This window comes from Heptranchias perlo, chromosome 1 (assembly GCF_035084215.1).
Source record: "Heptranchias perlo isolate sHepPer1 chromosome 1, sHepPer1.hap1, whole genome shotgun sequence".
In the NCBI taxonomy this organism is placed as follows: domain Eukaryota; kingdom Metazoa; phylum Chordata; class Chondrichthyes; order Hexanchiformes; family Hexanchidae; genus Heptranchias; species Heptranchias perlo.
In genome coordinates this window covers 195,934,088-195,952,410 of record NC_090325.1, presented here as the reverse complement: position 1 = coordinate 195,952,410, position 18,323 = coordinate 195,934,088, and the positions used below count along the sequence as shown (strand labels likewise).

At 44.3% G+C, this 18,323-nt stretch overlaps 1 protein-coding gene across 4 annotated transcripts in view; it reads left to right on the top strand.

Annotated features, from left to right (window-relative positions):
- Positions 1-18,323, top strand: part of LOC137331097 (protein phosphatase 3 catalytic subunit alpha) — a 331,953-nt gene that overhangs the window by 260,673 nt on the left and 52,957 nt on the right. For all 4 annotated transcript variants that reach the window (XM_067994725.1, XM_067994710.1, XM_067994717.1 and 1 more), the window contains exons 7-8: positions 9,744-9,821; positions 15,014-15,108. In XM_067994725.1, coding sequence (XP_067850826.1) covers positions 9,744-9,821; positions 15,014-15,108 — 173 coding nt within the window. The remainder of the gene's footprint in view (positions 1-9,743; positions 9,822-15,013; positions 15,109-18,323) is intronic.

Sequence of the window (18,323 nt, the reverse complement as noted above, 5' to 3'; positions counted from 1 at the left end):
TCATTCACCCATCTGGTAGTTTCTTTTTTCTGTTCTCTACACTAACAAAGTCACAGACCCCACCAATTATACCCTCAAAAAAAACAGAACTGCGGCAAAATGCATCCAATCAGGTATTTTCCCCAATACTCCCCTTAATTCACCCAATCATATGGACAACATGTACTTGCCCAGATGAGGCAGTACCTCGCCGCGGCCCCCTCCCCCTCCCCCTCCCCCTCCCCCTTACCTCTCCCCCCCCCCTCCCCCCCCCCTCCCCCTTACCTCTCCCCCCCCCCCCTCCCCCTTACCTCTCCCCCCCCCCTCCCCCTTACCTCTCCTTATTCTTAGCGCAATGTTTCTCCGTCCCTACAGTCGAGGAATCATCCTGTGGGCCTTGAAGATAACAGGTGCTCTAGCTAGCTTCAGCATTCCAGTACGTCTGAAGGAGTGGGGGTGCCGTTAGTGCCTCCTAAAGTTTGCAATAACAAGATGCTTATGGCTCTTAGTCATCCTGCAGCTGCAGTAAATTAATTTAAAAGCAGTCTGTGCTATGGCACAGTCGTTTCAGCTAAAGCCATGGCTATTTAACACTTTCAAGCCTGCTTCCGCAAAATACCTTCTAAACCTATACTTCCTTACATGTCAGGAAGCACTGCTTCACACACAGCAGTGAAAATCTGAAACTATTTCCCCCAAAAAGCTGTTGAGACTAGCTCTAATTTTAAGCTTCATTCCCCCTTGTTCTGGACTCTCCCATCAGACAGTTTCTCTCTATCCTATTAAACCCTTTAATCATCTTAAACACCTCAATTAGATCACCCCTTAATCTTCTACGCTCAGGAATACAAGCTTAGTCTATGCAACCTGTCCTCATAATTTAACCCGTTAAGCCCTGTGAATCTGTGCTGAACCCCCTCCAAGGCCAATATATCCTTCCTGAGGTGCGGTGCCCAGAACTGAACGCAGTATCTCCAGATGTGGTCTAACCAGAGCTTTGTACAGCTGTAGCATAACTTCCAGAAGATATTCTGTAACCATTACTTGAGGTAGCATTGTCAGTGCAATTGCTGCCTGAGCTGTTTTAATACACAAAAGCTTAATATTGTAAAGTTTGATTTAATGCATTATATTGTAATAAGATCACAAGATAGAATCGTTCAGTGCAGAAGGAGGCCATTCGGCCCATGGTGCCTGTGCCGGCTCTTTGAAACGGCTGTCCAATTAGTCCCACTCCCGTAGCCCTGCAAATATTGATCTCCCTGAATAAATATACTTCCATTCTAATTGTGGAGTGTATAACACCGCAGTCCAACTTTATTTTTAGCTGCGGTTGAGATATCTGCGTTTATTTTCCACTTTAGTGTAATACAGGCAGTTCTGACACGAGCTGGGCTAGAGTGACGAGACTAGCAGTAACCCAGCCGTGACTGTAAATTCACTTTGTGGAGCTAACTGCATCCTCCTGCTACGTGGCAAAGTGATGGTGCGGCTTTAAAACGCACTCGGTATCTTTCACCAGATTCACAGTGAGAATCGGGGGACAGAAAGAAAGAAAAATGTCCAGGTGTCATCCTGGTCCAGTCGGTCGCAAGCTTTCCCCTGAGCGCAATGTCGGAATTGATTGAAGGAGTTCTAACCTACTTAAAATATATAGGTTAGAAATTTCTATTAAAAGTGGGGATGTTGCGACCGGTTATGTATCCTTGCTCATAAGATACCGTCATTTCTACGTTTAGTGAATTCAAAACGAGTGTTTGGATTAGGAACATAGGAACAGGAGTAGGCCATTCAGCCCCTCGTGCCTGCTCCGCCATTTGATAAGATCATGGCTGATCTGTGATCTAACTCCATATACCTGCCTTTGGCCCATATCCCTCAATACCTTTGGTTGCCAAAAAGCTATCTATCACAGATTTAAATTTAGCAATTGAGCTAGTAGCAATTGCCGTTTGCGGAAGAGAGTTCCAAACTTCTACCACCCTTTGTGTGTAGAAATGTTTTCTAATCTCACTCCTGAAAGGTCTGGCTCTAATTTTTAGACTGTGCCCCCTACTCCTAGACTCCCTAACCAGCGGAAATAGTTTCTCTCTATCCACCCTCTCTGTTCCCCTTAATATCTTATAAACTTCGATCAGATCACCCCTTAACCTTCTGAACCCGAGAGAATGCAACCCCAATTTGTGTAATCTCTCCTCGTAACTTAAGCCTTGAAGTCCAGGTTTCATTCTAGTTAACCTACGCTGCACTCCCTCCAAGGCCAATATGTCCTTCCGAAGGTGCGGTGCCCAGAACTGCTCACAGTACTCCAGGTGCGGTCTAACCAGGGTTTTGTATAGCTGCAGCATAACTTCTGCCCCCTTGTACTCTAGTCCTCTAGATATAAAGGCCAACATTCCATTTGCCTTCTTGATTATTTTCTGCACCTGTTCATGACACTTCAATGATCTATGTACCTGAACCCCTAAATCCCTTTGGACATCCACTGTTTTTAACTTTTTACCATTTAGAAAGTACCCTGTTCTATCCTTTTTTGATCCAAAGTGGATGACCTCATATTTGTCTACATTGAATTCCATTTGCCACAGTTTTGCCCATTCACCTAATCTATCAATATCCCTTTGTAATTTTGTGTTTTCATCTAAACTGCTTACAATGCCACCAATCTTTGTGTCATCGGCAAACTTAGATATGAGACTTTCTATGCCTTCATCTAAGTCGTTAATAAATATTGTGAATAATTGAGGCCCCAAGACAGATCCCTGCGGGACTCCACTAGTCACATCCTGCCAATGTGAGTACTTACCCATTATCTCTCCTCTCTGTCGCCTTTCGCTCAGCCAACTTCCTAACCAAGTCCGTACTTTTCCCTCGATTCCATGGGCTTCTATCTTAGCTAACAGTCTCTTATGTGGGACTTTATCAAATGCCTTCTGGAAGTCCATATAAATAACATCCATTGACATTCCCCTGTCCACTACTTGAGTCACCTCTTCAAAAAATTCAATCAGATTTGTCAGGCACGACCTACCTTTCACAAATCCATGCTGGCTCTCTGATTAACTGAAAATTCTCGAGGTGTTCAGTCACCCTATCCTTAATTATAGACTCCAGCGTTTTCCCCACAACAGATGTTAGGCTAACTGGTCTATAATTCCCTGGTTCCCTCTCTCTCCTTTCTTAAAAAGCGGAGTGACGTGCAATTTTCCAATCTACAGGGACTTTGAAAGATTATAGTTAGGGCATCTGCAATGTGCTCACCTACTTCCTTTAAAACCCAGGGATGGAAACCATCTGGTCCTGGAGATTTGTCACACTTTAGTGCTATTATTTTCTTCATTACTGTTGTTTTACTTATGTTCATTTTATTGAGTCCCTGTTCCCAATTCAATATTAGTTTTCTTGGGATTTCCGGCATGCTATCCTCTTTTTCTACTGTAAATACTGACGCAAAGTAATTGTTCAACATGTCCACCATTTCCCCATTGTCAATGACAATATCCCCACTTTCAGTTTTTAAGGGGCCAACACTGCTCCTGACCAGCCTCTTTGTATGTCCTTTCCTTATGTCTTATACTGTCCCTTACCTCTTTAGTTGTCCATGGCTGTTTTTTTTGGCAAGTGGAGTTCTTGCCCCTCAGGGGTATAAACCAATTCTGTATCACGTTAAATGTTTCTTTAAATATTTCCCACTGATCATCAGTCGTTTTACCCATTAACTGATTTGCCCAGTTTACTGTGGACAGTCTCTGTCTCATCCCATTGAAGTCGGCCTTACCCAAGTCTAGAATCTTAGCAGCTGATTCACTTTTTTCCCTTTCAAACACTACCTTGAACTCGATCGTGTTATGATCGCTATTGGATAGATGTTCACACTATTAGTATGCAGTTCATAAATTTACAGGTCTTCGAGAGGGTGCAGAAGAGATTTACTAGAATGGTACCAGGGATGAGGGACTTCAGTTACATGGAGAGACTGGAGAAGCTGGGATTGTTCTCCTTAGAGCAGAGAAGGTTAAGGGGAGATTTAATAGAGATGTTCAAAATCATGAAGGGTTTTGACAGAGTAAATAAGGAGAAACTGTTTCCAGTGGCAGAAGGGTCGGTAACCAGAGGACACAGGTTTAAGGTGATCGGCAAAAGAGCCAGAGGGGAGATGAAATTTTTTTTTGTGCAGCGAGTTGTGATGATCTGGAACGCGCTGCCTGAAAGGGCAGTGGAAGCAGATTCAATAATAACTTTCAAAAGGGGAATTGGATAAATACTTGGAAAAATTTTGCAGGGCTATGGGGAAAGAGCAGGGGGAGTGGGACTAATTTGACGGCTCTTTCAAAGAGCCGGCACAGGCACGATGGGCCGAATGGCCTCCTTCTGTATCATTCTATGATTCTACACGTGAATCTTTAGGAGTGGAAAAGGGAAGTAGATTGTTTTTAAAAACAATTTGGTTTTAACGAAACAAACGCCTGTGGAGGAGACCAGGAGTATTTAAAGACGAGGTGCCTCGCTGACCTGTGGCGGGAGAATGGCCGACCGCCCACAGTGCACCGTCTCCGCCGGGCCATCTTTAAGAGGGTTGGCGTTTCCCCACTTTGGCGGTGAAAGCCCTTGGACCTGAATCAACTGTTGCGCACACCCCCAGCACCCAGTCCACATCCTTTGAATGTCGTCTGAATTGTTCTGCTCGGAAACAAGACAGGTTGTAACCTCTGCCGTGGTCTCGTGGGCAGGAACAGTGCTCGTTGCGCACTCCAGCGCGGAAAGCTGAAGTCTGCTTTTCGCAGATCTTATCACCAGTAACAGACAGCAATTCCCAACAGCCAGGAAATCCGCCCAAAAAAAAAAAAAACAGATTCTTGGCTCGTGTTGGAGGGGACACCCATCTACAATTGTTGAATCCCAACCCAGGGAAGCTCTGACCGTATGCAATTAGTTTTTGTGAAGTGATTGATGGCTACATAAAGTGGGAGCATTTTCTCTGGCTTGCGCCATGATTTGGCCTGGCTGGTTAAGGCCAGTGTCTCACAACTGCTGTGCAGTGCCAGCAAAGAGCAGCACTCTGGGGAAATTAATTTCCTATTTCAGTACTACAGAAAGCAGTGAATCGAGCTCCCCTATAAGGTGCAGACAATCGTACGCGGTGTAGAAAATGACTGATTGGCGGTCAAGTACAAGCAGTAAAAGAATTGTGAATTAATTTCCAGTTCACCTCTTCCACCGTTGCCACTGGCTGCACATTGTGAAGACTTATTTGCTGTCTGGAAGCAGTGCGATGTTTAAATTATTTTAACTGGTCATTCTCCCACATGGGGAGTGAGGACCAAGTATAGTCTTACGGTGAAGAGTGGTTAGAGGGCAGAGGATAATGAGACCAGGAAGTGCAGACATCATTCAACCCCATTTTAAAGCTGTATATTCTGTTGTTATTTTTATATTTCCAATTATAAATTCCTATTCTACTTCTGTGATGGAATCATAGAACCTTACAGCACAGAAGGAGGCCATTCAGCCCGTCGCTCCTGTGCCGGCTCTCTGAAAGAGCTATCCAATTAGTCCCACGCCCCCTGCTTTTTCCCCGTAGCCCTGCAAATGTTTCCTTTTCAAATATTTATCTAATTCCCTTTTTGAAAGTTATTATTGAATCCTTTCAGGCAGCGCATTCCAGATCATAATATTACATATTACATAGAATTAATATGCCTTTGTAAAGTTGTCACATTGCAGTTCCACCCTCCTGCCAGTGGTGGCAGTGCAGCACCTCCAGTGGCAGGAGGGTGTAATTACAGCGTGACCAGTTTACATTAGTAGTTTCCATTATATTCCAAAGTCCACCCTTTATAATGGAGAAAGTTGTCCAGGCGTTCAGAGGTAATACAATAGATGGATTTTGAATTTGTGACTGATCTTATTCCTGCCAGATTGTGGTTGCTGTGCTGATTTTAGTCAGTGGATTGGGTGACATGCTTGTTTTTATAAATGTGTGGGCAGCCTTTCATCTCCCCCCCCCCCCCCCCCCCCCACTGCTTGAAGCAAAAGACTGACATTTTCTTGCTGTTGCAATCAACATTACCGCTATAGATATTGGTTTGTAAATACGCATCACCGTTACCAAAAAAAAAATCACTCGAAGCTGCTCATTTTCCCCATTGTTACTGCAATTCAAAAAAAAAGTAATTTGTTGTGTGTGAAGCATTCTGTTTGAGGTGTCGGCGTCTTATTTGACCCTGAGCTGAGCTTCCGACCCCATAATCTGTTCCATCGAAAAGACCCCCTACTTCCACCTTTAGTACCGCCCGTCACCGCCCCTGACTCAACCCATATCCTGCTGAAACCCTCATCCATGCTTTTCAGTCCAGATTGGACTATTCCAATGCTGGCCGGCCACCCCTCTTCCATCCTCCATAAACTGAGCTCATCCAAAACTCTGCTGCCCGTATCCTAACTCGCACCAAGTCCCGTTCACCCATCACCCCCCTGTGCTCGCTGACCTACATTGGCTCCCGGTCTGGCAACACCTCCATTTTAAGATTCTCATCCTTGTTTTCAAATCCCTCCACGGCCCTCGCCCCCTCCCTATCTCTGTAACCTCCTACAACCCTCTGAGATCTCTGCGCCCCTCCAGTTCTGGCCTCTTGCGCATCCCCGATTTCTATCACCCCACCATTTAAAATGTATTACAAAGCAAAAATGCATCAGCATTGAGCTAGCACCGTAAGCTGTAAGCAAGAATCCTAACTGATTTTCTCAGAGTTCAATTAACTCAGAGACGAATGATGTCCTTGTATCAGATTCCAGCCTGTGTTTTATTTAAATGTACAGAGATAGATGCACACAGGCACAAATGAAACCCATGGGAGGCAGTTTTATTTAGTTTTTGGCAACATGTTACTTACCACCGTTGGTATTGACCCAGACAGCAATCGATCAAATGATCTATTTTCATTGTGAATCTTCTGAAGTTGACAGCAGCAGGGATAAGGGTGGACAAATGGAGGGTTTTTTGTTGCAGTTTTGGAAATAGATGTTCTACTTTGTGTCCGACTGTAACATGACGGTGGCTGCTAAAGGAGAGAAGTCACCTCAGCACCGATGATCAGAAAAAGGTTAATTTACTTAAGACAGCCAATCATTGTAGAATGATGCAGCGCAGAAGGAGGCCCTTCAGCCCATCGTGTCTGTGCCAGCTCTTTTAAAGAGCTTATCCAATTGGTCCTACTCCCCCCTGCTCTTTCCCCAGAGCCCTGCAATTTTTTTTCAAGTATTTATCCAGTTTCTTTTTGAAAGTTATTATTGAATCTGCTTCCACCGCCCTTTCAGGCAGTGCATTCCAGATCATAACTCACTGCGTAAAAAAAATTCTCCTCATCTCCCCTCTGGTTCTTTTGCCAATTACCTTAAATCTGTGTCCTCTGGTTACCGACCCTCCTGCCACAGTTTCTCCTTGTTTACTCTATCAAAACCCTTCATGATTTTGAAACCTCTTCAATCTCCGTTTAACCTTCTCTACTCCAAGGTGAACAATCCCAGCTTCTCCAGCCTCTCCGTGTAACTGAACTCCCTCCTCCATGGTACTGTTCTTGTAAATCTCCTCTCCTCCCTCTCCAAGGCCTTGATATCGTTCCTAAAGTGTGGTGCCCAGAACATGGCAACTCTTCCATCCTACAATCCTTGGGGTAGGCAAAGACCACTAATTGGGTGACAGAGTTCCTGTCTCTCTCACCCCATACATGTCCGTGCAACTCCATTGCACCCTTCAGATTCACAATTGAAGGGTGCAGTGGAGTTGCACCCTTCAATTGAAAGTGTATGCAAGGCTGCTGGGTGGAGCAGTGCTCACTCACTTACTAAACAGGACTGTGTAGAAACAGCTACAACACATGATGATGCCTTTAGCACGTCTTTGGCACAGCTGCCCAGCTGCTAAATTACTACTCCTTCAGTATTCCCATCCAGGGAGATGGAGAGATAGAAAATGAGGATAGATTACCTACCTGCTAGGGGCTTTGTTCTTTGAATAGTAGGCATCCTCCATGCACCACCATCAACAACAACTTGCATTTATATAGCACCTTTAACGTCCCCAAGACACTTCACGGGAGCGATTATCAAACAAAATTTGACACTGAGCCACATAGAGATACTAGGACAGGTGACCAAAAGCTTGATCAAAGAGGTAGGTTTTAAGGAGCGTTTTAAAGGAGGAGAGAGAGGCAGAGAGGTTTAGGGAGGGAATTCCAGAGCTTAGGCCTTAGGCAGCTGAAGGCACGGCCGCCAATGGTGGAGCGATGAAAATCGGGGATGCGTGAGAGGCCAGAATTGAAGGAGCGCAGAGATCTCGGAGGGTTTTAGGGCTGGAGGAGGTTACAGAGATAGGGAGGGACGAGGCCATGGAGGGATTTCAAAACAAGGATGAGGATTTTAAAATCGAGGTATTGCTGGATCGGGAGCCAATGATGGTCAGTGAGCACAGGGGGTGATGAGTGAACGGGACTTGGTGCGAGTTAGGATACGGGCAGCAGAGTTTTGTATGAGCTCAAGCTATACAAGGCCCTGGTTAGGCCATACCTGGAGTACTGTGTTCAGCTCTGAACGCTGCATCTTAGGGAGGATAGATTGGCCTTGGAGGGAGTGCAGCGTAGGTTTACTAAAATGATACCTGGACTCCAAGTGTTAAATTACGAGGAGAGATTACACAAACTAGGGTTGTATTCCCTGGAATTTAGAAGATTAAGGGTTGATTTGATTGAGGTTTTCAAGATATTAAGGGGAACTGATAGGGTAGATAGAGAGAAACTATTTCCGCTGGTTGGGGAGTCTAGGAGTAGGGGACATAGCCTAAAAATTAGAGCCAGGACTTTCAGGAGTGAAGTTAGGAAACATTTCTACACACAAAGGGCGGTAGAAGTTTGGAACTCTCTTCCGCAAATAGCAGTTGATGCTAGCTCAATTGTTAATTTTAAATCTGAGATTGATAGATTTTTGTAAACCAAGGGTATTAAGGGATACGGGGCTAAGGCGGGTATATGGAGTTAGGTCGCAGATCAGCCATGACCTCATTGAACGGCAGAACAGGCTCGAGGGGCTAAATGGCTTCTGCTCTTCCTTTTGGAGGGTCGAAGATCGGAGGCCGGCCAGGAGAGCTTTGGAATAGTTGAGTCTGGAGCTAATAGATGCATGGATGAGGATTCCAGCAGCAGATGAGCTGAGGCGGGGCGGAGACAGGCGATGTTACGGAGTTGGAAGTAGGCGGTCTTGGTGATGGGGCGGATATGGGGTCGGAAACTCATTTCGGGGTCAGATAGGGCGCCAAGGTTGCGAACAGTCTGGTGCAGCCTCAGACGGTGACCAGGGAGAGAGATGGAGTCGGTGGCGAGGGAACGGAGTTTGTTTGGGGACCGAATGGCTCCGGCCTTCCCAATATTTAGTGGAAATAAGTTGTAACATAGCAGCCAGTAGAAGGGATAGAGTTGGATATTTAGTGTGGAGCAGGCTAAGTTATAGCTGGAGGTGGTAATTACCTTTTTATTACATAGAATGCACAGCACAGAAACAGGCCATTCGGCCCAACTGGTCCATGCCAGTGTTTATGCTCCACACGAGCCTCCTCTTCATCTCACCCTATCAGCATATCCTTCTATTCCTTTCTCCCTCATGTGTTTATCCAGCTTCCCCTTAAATGTATCTATGATATTCATGACTGTGAGAAATCTTTTTTAAAATGTTATCAGTGCAACCATAACCAGTTTTGATCTGTTTATTTCCAGTTATCCTGCTGTGTGTGAATTCCTACAACATAATAATTTATTATCAGTAATCCGAGCTCACGAGGCACAGGATGCTGGGTAGGTGATCATTTTTACTTTAAAAATGTATTTTTGTTACTGTTTTAATTGAGTAATTAAATCCTGTGTAATTAAATAAATACTTGGTGCACCAGTTATCAACTCATGTTTATTAAATCAACAAATGTTGGGTGTAGGAGTGATGGATGCCTGTGTATTGATTGACTTGAGTGTAATAATAACCAGATGATTATAATGAGAGAGGCCATTCGTTCCATCTAAATTCAACCAAGCCGAGAGACCCTGAAGTTCCACCATCACATCATCCAATTGTTTCTTAAATGATTCCAGAATTTTCGCCTCCACTGCTCTGACCTTTCCATACATTGCACTTGCCCATGTCTGCCTACTTATGTAGTTTGTCAAAACTCATTCTGTAATTTTTCAGCTGCCTCCTCTGATTCTGTTTCTGCCCCATGCTTGGTATCGCCTGCAAATTCGACCACTTTGCATTGAGTTTCTGAATCTAGGCCGTTTACGTAAATTAGAAACAGTTGTGGTCCCAGTAATGCTCCAGACAGATCATCTTCCCATTCAGAATCCGTGTTGATATCTGTTTACCAGGTTATTATTTCACAGAGAATCGTAAAGTTTACCACCGAGAATCCATTCCATTATTTTATGTTGAATTGAATTGAGACTAATGGGGCTTTAGTTCCCATTTGTCACTTCTTTTTGAATATGGGTACTAATTGACCAAGTCCCCCTCGAGAGTCCAATGACTCTCTCGTAACAGCAGTCAGTATCTCTCAGAAGGAGTCCTGCATCACATTTACCAACTCTTCAACATTATACGGAAATCACAGCACGGAAACAGGCCATTTGGCCCAACCAGCCTGTGTTGGTGTTTATCCTCCGCTATGAGCATTAGTCCTAATCCCATGTGCCCACTCTGTTCCCATTTCCTTCAACCACTTATCCAACCAGTTTCAGATATGGACATAGTCTCTGCTTCAATCACTAACTCTGCTAGTGCATTCCACAGACACACAACCTTCCTGTGTAAACAAACAGAAGAGAGGTTTTCATGCTCTTTGTCCAAAATCTCTTGCACTTAATCTTTGTTCTATATCCGCTCAACTACTGGAAGTGGACTGTTTCCATCACAATTTCAAATCGCCCTCTATCAAATCGCCCCATAATCTCCTCTGTTCTAACAAAAAGAGCCCCAGATTTTCAAAAAATTATGTATTTGCCTTTCCTCCCACCAGGCAGCATCCTAGTGAATCGGCCCTGTACCCTCTCTACTGTCTCAACATCCTCCCTGTAGCATGGAGCTAAAAACTGCACGCAATACTCCATCTGTGGCCTTACTGAGGTTTTATACCGATTCACATCTACATCTCGACTTTTATATCCTATACCTCTTGTCATAAAACCCAGTACGACATTAGATTTTTTTTTTGTCATTTTTGATTGGGGGCAGAAAATCATGTTAGCTTTATTTTATCCCCACATTGTTCCAGCCCCCACCACCACCCCCCACCCCAGACTACATGAGGTGACCCATCCTCTGGTTTGTGTTTTCTCCCCCCTCATGAGAGAGCCTCACGTCACTCTTAAAGCACCAGCCGTGGCTCAGTGGGCAGCACTCTGGCCTCAGAGTCAGAAGGTCGTGGGTTCAAGTCCCATGCCAGAGACTGGAGCACAAAATCCAGGCCGACACTCCCAGTGCAGTACCGAGGGAGTGCTGCACTGTCGGAGGTGCCGTCTTTCGGATGAAACGTTAAGCCGAGGCCTCGTCTGCCCTCTCAGGTGGACGTAAAAGAACCCGGGGGCCACTATTTTGAAGGAGAGCAGGGGAGTTCTCCCCGGTGTCCCAGTCAATATTTATCCCTCAACCAACACCTAGAACAGATTATCTGGTCGTTTATTTCATTGCTGTTTGTGGGATCTTGCTGTGCACAAATTTGGCTGCCGCGTTTCCTACATCACAACAGTGATTACACTTCAAAAAAATACTTAACTGCCTGTAAAGCTTTGGGGCATCCTGAGGTCATGAACGTTGCTATATAAATTCAAATTCATTCTCTCTCTCGCTCTCTCTCGCTCTCTCATTAATAGAAAAATGTGGTGGAATAATTCCACAGTATAGAAAGTATCTCGGCCAATAACGATACCCACTGTCCTATGGGTGGTGAGAAATCCACAATCAATCTATATTAAAGTTTTCTGCCATTTACTGGCAACCCCTGTAACACAGCAGGGACCTCAATTCGGCAGCTAAAATATATTTTAAGTAACAATTCCTGACATCTCTTGGCTTTTGAGCATGTGCGAAGTAAGTGGAATGTGTGAAATGAAATCTATCCGAGCCCCTGGAGAGGTTGGGGGCTCGGGGCACTGGAGCTTTGGGTTTTGGGCACTGCTGTGAAGTATTGAAGTTTGTTCTATTGAAGCTCAGTCAGAATGTACGAGCATACGAAACTGACGGGCTGGAAAAGAGCAGCTGGTAACATACATAGGAACAGGAGGAGGCCGTTCAGCCCCTCGAGCCTGTTCAGCCATTCAATGAGATCACGGCTGATCTGTATCCTAACTCCATTTACCCACCTTGGCTCCATAGCCCTTAATACCCTTGGCTAGCAAAAATCTATCGATCTCCCCACCAGCGGAAAATGTTTCTCTCTATCTACCCTATCAATTGCTTTCAAAATCCTAAAAACCTCAATCAAATCACCCCTTAATCTTCTATATTCCAGGGAATACAAGCCTAGTTTATGTAATCTCTCCTCATAATCTAACCCTCGGAGCCCTGGTAACATTTTGGTGTAAATCTGCGCTGCACTCCCTCCAAGGCCAATATATCCTTTCTCTGGTGTGGTGCCCAGAAGTGTACACAGTGCTCCTGGTGCGGTCTAACCAAGTCTTTGTATAGCTGGAGCAAAACTCCTTCCCCTTTATATTCTAGCCCTCTAGTTATAAAGGCTAACATTCCATTATTCTTTTTGATTGATTTTTGTACCTGACCACTACGTTTTAGTGATCTATGTACTTGGACCTCCATTGTTCCGAGCTTTTCACCATTTAAAAAATACTCGGACCTATCTTTTTTGGTCCAAAATGGATCATCTCTCACTTATCTGCGTTGAAATCCATCTGCCACAGTTTTGCCCACTCACTTAATCTATCAATATCTCTCTTTAATTTTATGCTCCAGTCTACACTATTTACTATGCCACCAATCTTTGCGTCATCGGATGTACGGCTCTCTCTTGTGTTATCTAAGTCATTAATAAATATAATGAACAGCTGAGGCCCCAGCACAGATCCTTGTCGGACATCACTAGTCACTTCCTTCCAATTCGAGGACATCCCCATTATCCCTACTCTCTGACTTCTACCTCCTAACCAGGTCAATAATTTGTCTTCAATTCCATGAGCTTTAATTTTAGCCAACAGTCTCTCATGTGGAACCTTATCAAATGCCTTCTGGAAGTCCATATAAACTACATCCATAGACATTCCCCTGTCCACTACTTTAGTTACTTCCTCAAAAATTCAATTATGTTCGTTTGACATGACCTACCCTTTACAAATCCATGTTGGCTCTCTCTAATCCGCTCAAATTTCTCTGTCACCCTGTCCTTAATTATAGATTCCACTATACTTCCCCACAACAGATGTTGGATTAACAATGTCTAACTTGCTGGTTTCTCTCTCTCACCTTTCTTAAATAATGGAATTACATTTGCAATTTTCCAATCTAAATGGACAGTTCCTGAATCGAGAGAGCTTTGGAAGATTATGGTTAAAGCATCTGCAATTTCCTCATCTACTTCCTTTAAAACCCTGGGTGGAAACAATCAGGTCCTGGGGATTTGTCGGTCTTTAGTCCATTATTTTTTCTAATACTGTTTCCTTGCTTAGGTTAACTTTAGTGAGTTCCATCAAGCCTGCCCCACACCATCATGGCTAAATACTCTCTCCCTCTCCACCCCCCCCCCCCCACAACCCCCTTCGCAGCCATGTAATCTTCTGGAAGAGGCGGAAAAACCCAGAGCCAATAAGGGAAAAAAATACTCTGGAAAATTCCTCTCCAACCCCCTCAGTCGATCAAAACCAGTCCAGGAAATCACAAAGAATCATAGAAGGGTTACAGCACGGAAGGAGGCCGTTCGGCCCATCAAGTCCGTGCTGGGACTAAGTGTTACCTGTAAAGACAACACTTACCTTCTACACGATGCGATCTCTGCTCCAGCCAGGAACCGGCCCAGCTCCCTCCAGAAGGCAGAGAGTCGGCACCCACCACACCAGCCGGCAACACGTTCCAGAGGTGCTCAGTGTGAACAGCTGGGCTTGTTAATCCCTCGCTGGGAACTTTTCTAACCCCATCCACTTCTTCAAACTTAAAACGTGACAGTAAGACAAGGGCACAGGTTCAAACTGGTGAAAGGCAAAATTAATACTGTTATCACAAAATTCTTCACACAATTATTAACAATGTGGAATGGGCTTCCTGGTAGGACAAATCCTGGAACTCCCTTCCTAACAGCACTGTGGGAGAACCGTCACCACACGGACTGCAGTGGTTCAAGAAGGCGGCTCACCACCACCTTCTCGAGGGCAATTAGGGATGGGCAATAAATGCCGGCCTCGCCAGCGACGCCCAAATCCCATGAACGATAAAAGAAAATGGAGGCAAAACTCTGGAATCTTTCAAGAAAGACTTGGATACTGTGATGGACTGCAACATCTTTCTCCATGGATGTGCGAAGATGAAATGAATGGTCTTCGTCGTCACCCATATCTGTCAAGCTACCCAAGTTCCATTTAGAACTAATTGCAATCACATGCTTAATTTTTCTTAGCCATGCTGTCCAAACTAATCATTACTCATCAGAAATAGGAGCAGGAGTAGGCCATTCGGCCCCTCGAGCCTGCTCCTTCATTCAATAAGATCATGGCTGATCTTTGACCTCAACTCCACTTTCCCGCCCGATCCCCATATCCCTTGATTCCCTTAAAGTGCATGTTTGTGGTAAGTTCACAAAAAGAGAATTAATAAAAAAAAAATTTGTTTCTGAGATCCCACAAACATTTTCTGTGGCCGGTGGACGCGCGACGCGTTGGCCGGTGGACGCGCGACGCGTTGGCCGGTGGACGCGCGACGCGTTGGCCGGTGGACGCGCGACGCGTTGGCCGGTGGATGCCAGACGTTGGTTGTAATCGTATTCTGTTGATCTTTACAGGTATCGAATGTACAGAAAGAGCCAAACAACCGGCTTCCCTTCACTAATTACCATCTTTTCAGCTCCCAACTACCTGGATGTCTACAATAACAAAGGTATGGGAACGTACATAGGAACAGGAGTCGGCCATTTAGCCCCTCGAGCCTGTTCCGCTATTCAATGAGATAATGGCTGATCTGTGACCTAACTCCATATACCTGCCTTAGCCCCATATCCCTGAATACCTTTGGTTAACAAAAATCTATCAATCTCAGATTTAAAATTAACAATTGAGCTAGCATCAACTGCTGTTTGTGGAAGAGAGTTCCAAACTTCTACCACCCTTTGTGTGTAGAAGTGTTTCCTAACTTCACTCCTGAAAATCCTGGCTCTAATTTTTAGTCTATGTCCCCTAGTCCTAGACTTCCCAACCACTTGTATTAGTGGATGTCTAATTAATGTGCCACTAAATTGTGTGAAGGAGTACCTCAGGCTAGGGCTGTTAGAGGGACCTGTGTTTGAAGGGAATTATTTGTAATTAGAAACTTTCTTTTTAAACTTTTACTATGATTGGAACTGCCACCTTGATATTTCCAAAGCTGGGTGCTGAAACTTTGACATATTTGCTCTAAGTCTCGGGAGTTCTGACTCGCCAGATGTGCTGCTACAGTGAGCATGTACAGATGTTAAGCTGCACAATATCGACCTGTTTACGAAAAGCAAGTAGTGGACTGAGGTGGGAGAAATCTAGAGCTTCGGTTATGTTTCTGAGCAGCTAACCCATCAATGTAATAAATTAGGAGTTTACAACAGTGACATAGTATGATTTATAAAATACAAAAAGTTAGGTGACCTGAACATTTGAATGCAGACTTGCTTGGACACATTTCACATACATTGGGCTACAAGGTACAACCTTTTTGAGTTAATAAACCTGAGCTCTTACTCCTTCCCTGAATGGGAAACTTGCTTTTCCAACTTAACCCAATGGAAATTACAGTGGAAAATTGTGCAGTTGCCTTGTGGAAGAGGCTGGTCTTCTGCGTTTTGAAGATCTCGATGGGAGTTCCTCACATTCTTTTTGATGCAGTCATTCCCATCCTTCAACACCAACCTTATTCAAGACGCTTACTGGTATTACTATGTCCTGGACATTTTGCTCTTTAGCATTGAGTAATTATCACAATGGTAACGCACTTAAAAAATATTTATACTTGTATCTGTTCCTGAAACTTGGCTGTTGATTGTCTATTGTAGACAGAGAAGATGAAATGCTTTCCCAGTTATCTTTGGTGAATGTTGAACCTGTTATTGATCCATACTTCAGTTGTGTGTTGTCAGGTTTTGTAGAAGAGTACTCTTGACCTGGTACGGTGGGTGCTGAGATCACACTGTGCATTCCAGCAGCAAGGTTTTGTTTGCATTATGAGGTCGAATGGATGCAATGCTTCAGAGATTGCGGCCGTCAAAAGACATTTGTAAAGAGCTGCTACGTTTCATGAAATACCAGCATATCCACTGATGTAGCGTGTAGATAGGCTGAGGTGTTGAGTGATCGTTCCTGTGCAATTCTGTGTTCCAAGTTTCACTCTTCCCATGCTATTGTTCAACAGTTGGAATTCGATCATCCACCTGCCTTACACAATAACCTAGTTCTAGCTGAAAGCTGGGGGCGGGACAGATCTCCGTGCAATTCACCAAATCTGTCTGCAATTCTTCAACTTTGCTGTTCAACAAAGCCTGTATCCCTCCGGTGATGAAACCAGTTAGAACATATTTAAGCCGTACCTCCATGTTTTTGCTCGGACTATAAACTCAACGTTCCGTATACAGGGCGAGGATTGTGTTTGACTGTGGGGAATCTGTCATTTACCTATTATCCCAGTATGAAGTCTCCCAAACTTTCAGCCTCCGTCAGGGCCCATTTAACTTCTCATAGTTATGTCTGGCTGCATTCTGTTACAGAATAATAATTTCCAGCCTGACCAAAAATTTACGTGCCGAAGATACTAAACACAAAACCTTATTCACTTAAGTGTCGTTTTGTGAAAAAGTTAAAACAATCAAAATGTGTAAATGAGCCGCCAGCCAGTGTAATATAAATGAGTGATTCAAGGCACTGTTTAGAGTTAAAAGGAATATACACTTCCCTGTTTTAGCGGTGACTGTCTGTCTGATGGAACACCTCGTTATTTGCAGCTGGAGTTCGAGTGGGGATGCAGGCTCTTAGTGTGCGCTCTGGATTACTTTACATCCTTCCTTGTGTTCACTTCTCTATCCTTCAGGACTGGGATTGTTAAGAAGGTTAAGAGGAGATTTAATAGAGAGGTGTTCAAAACTCTGAGGGGTTTTGATAGAGTGAATCAGGAGAAACTGTCTCCACTGGCAGGAGGGTCAGTAACCAGAGGACACAGATTGAAGATAATTGGCAAAATAGCCAGAGGTGAGATGAGGAGAAATTTTTATAAGCAGCAAATTAGTATGATCTGGAATGCACTGCCTGAAAGGCGAAGCACATTCAATAGTAATTTTCAAAAGGGAATTGGATAAATTCTTGAAAAGGAGAAATTTGCAGGGCTACGGGGAAAGAGCAGGGGAGTGGGACTAATTGGATAGAACTTGAAAATGGAAGGTTGAGGGGTGACCTGATAGAGGTCTTTAAAATTCTGAAGGGCTTTAATAGGGTAGACTTAGAGAAGATGTTTCCACTTGTGGGGGAGACCAAAACTAGGGGCCATAAATATAAGAGTCACTAATAAATCCAACAGGGAATTCAGGAGAAACTTCTTTACCCAGAGAGTGGTGAGAATGTGGAACTCGCTACCACAAGGAGTAGTTGAGGTGAATAGTGTAGATACATTTAAGGGGAAGCTAGATAAACACATGAGGGTGAAAGGAATAGAAGGATATGCTGATAGGGTGAGATGGAGTGGGAGGAGGCTCGTTTGCAGCATTAACACTGGCACAGACCAGTTGTCCCAAATTGCCTATTTCTGTGCTGTAAATTCTATCAATGCTGCAAATTCTATCTGATCAGCGTCTTGGCAATGAGATCAAAACTACATTACGGGTGCCTGGATAAATGGAAGATATGAGAAGATGGTTAGAAAATATTATCAAAAAGCCCGCAGACCATTGGCCAAACATGGTGTGGTCAGATGGAACCAAGATGGAAGTTGCTCACTGACTGCGTGTGGTCTATGAGGGACTTCTTCAAAAATATTAAGTCTCCACTAGAATGGCTTAGCGAGTCTCTGAATTTAACCCAATAAAGAGGCTGCTACGCTCCCCGTTGGACCGTGTGCCTGTTAACCGTTAGGCAGTTGCTTGT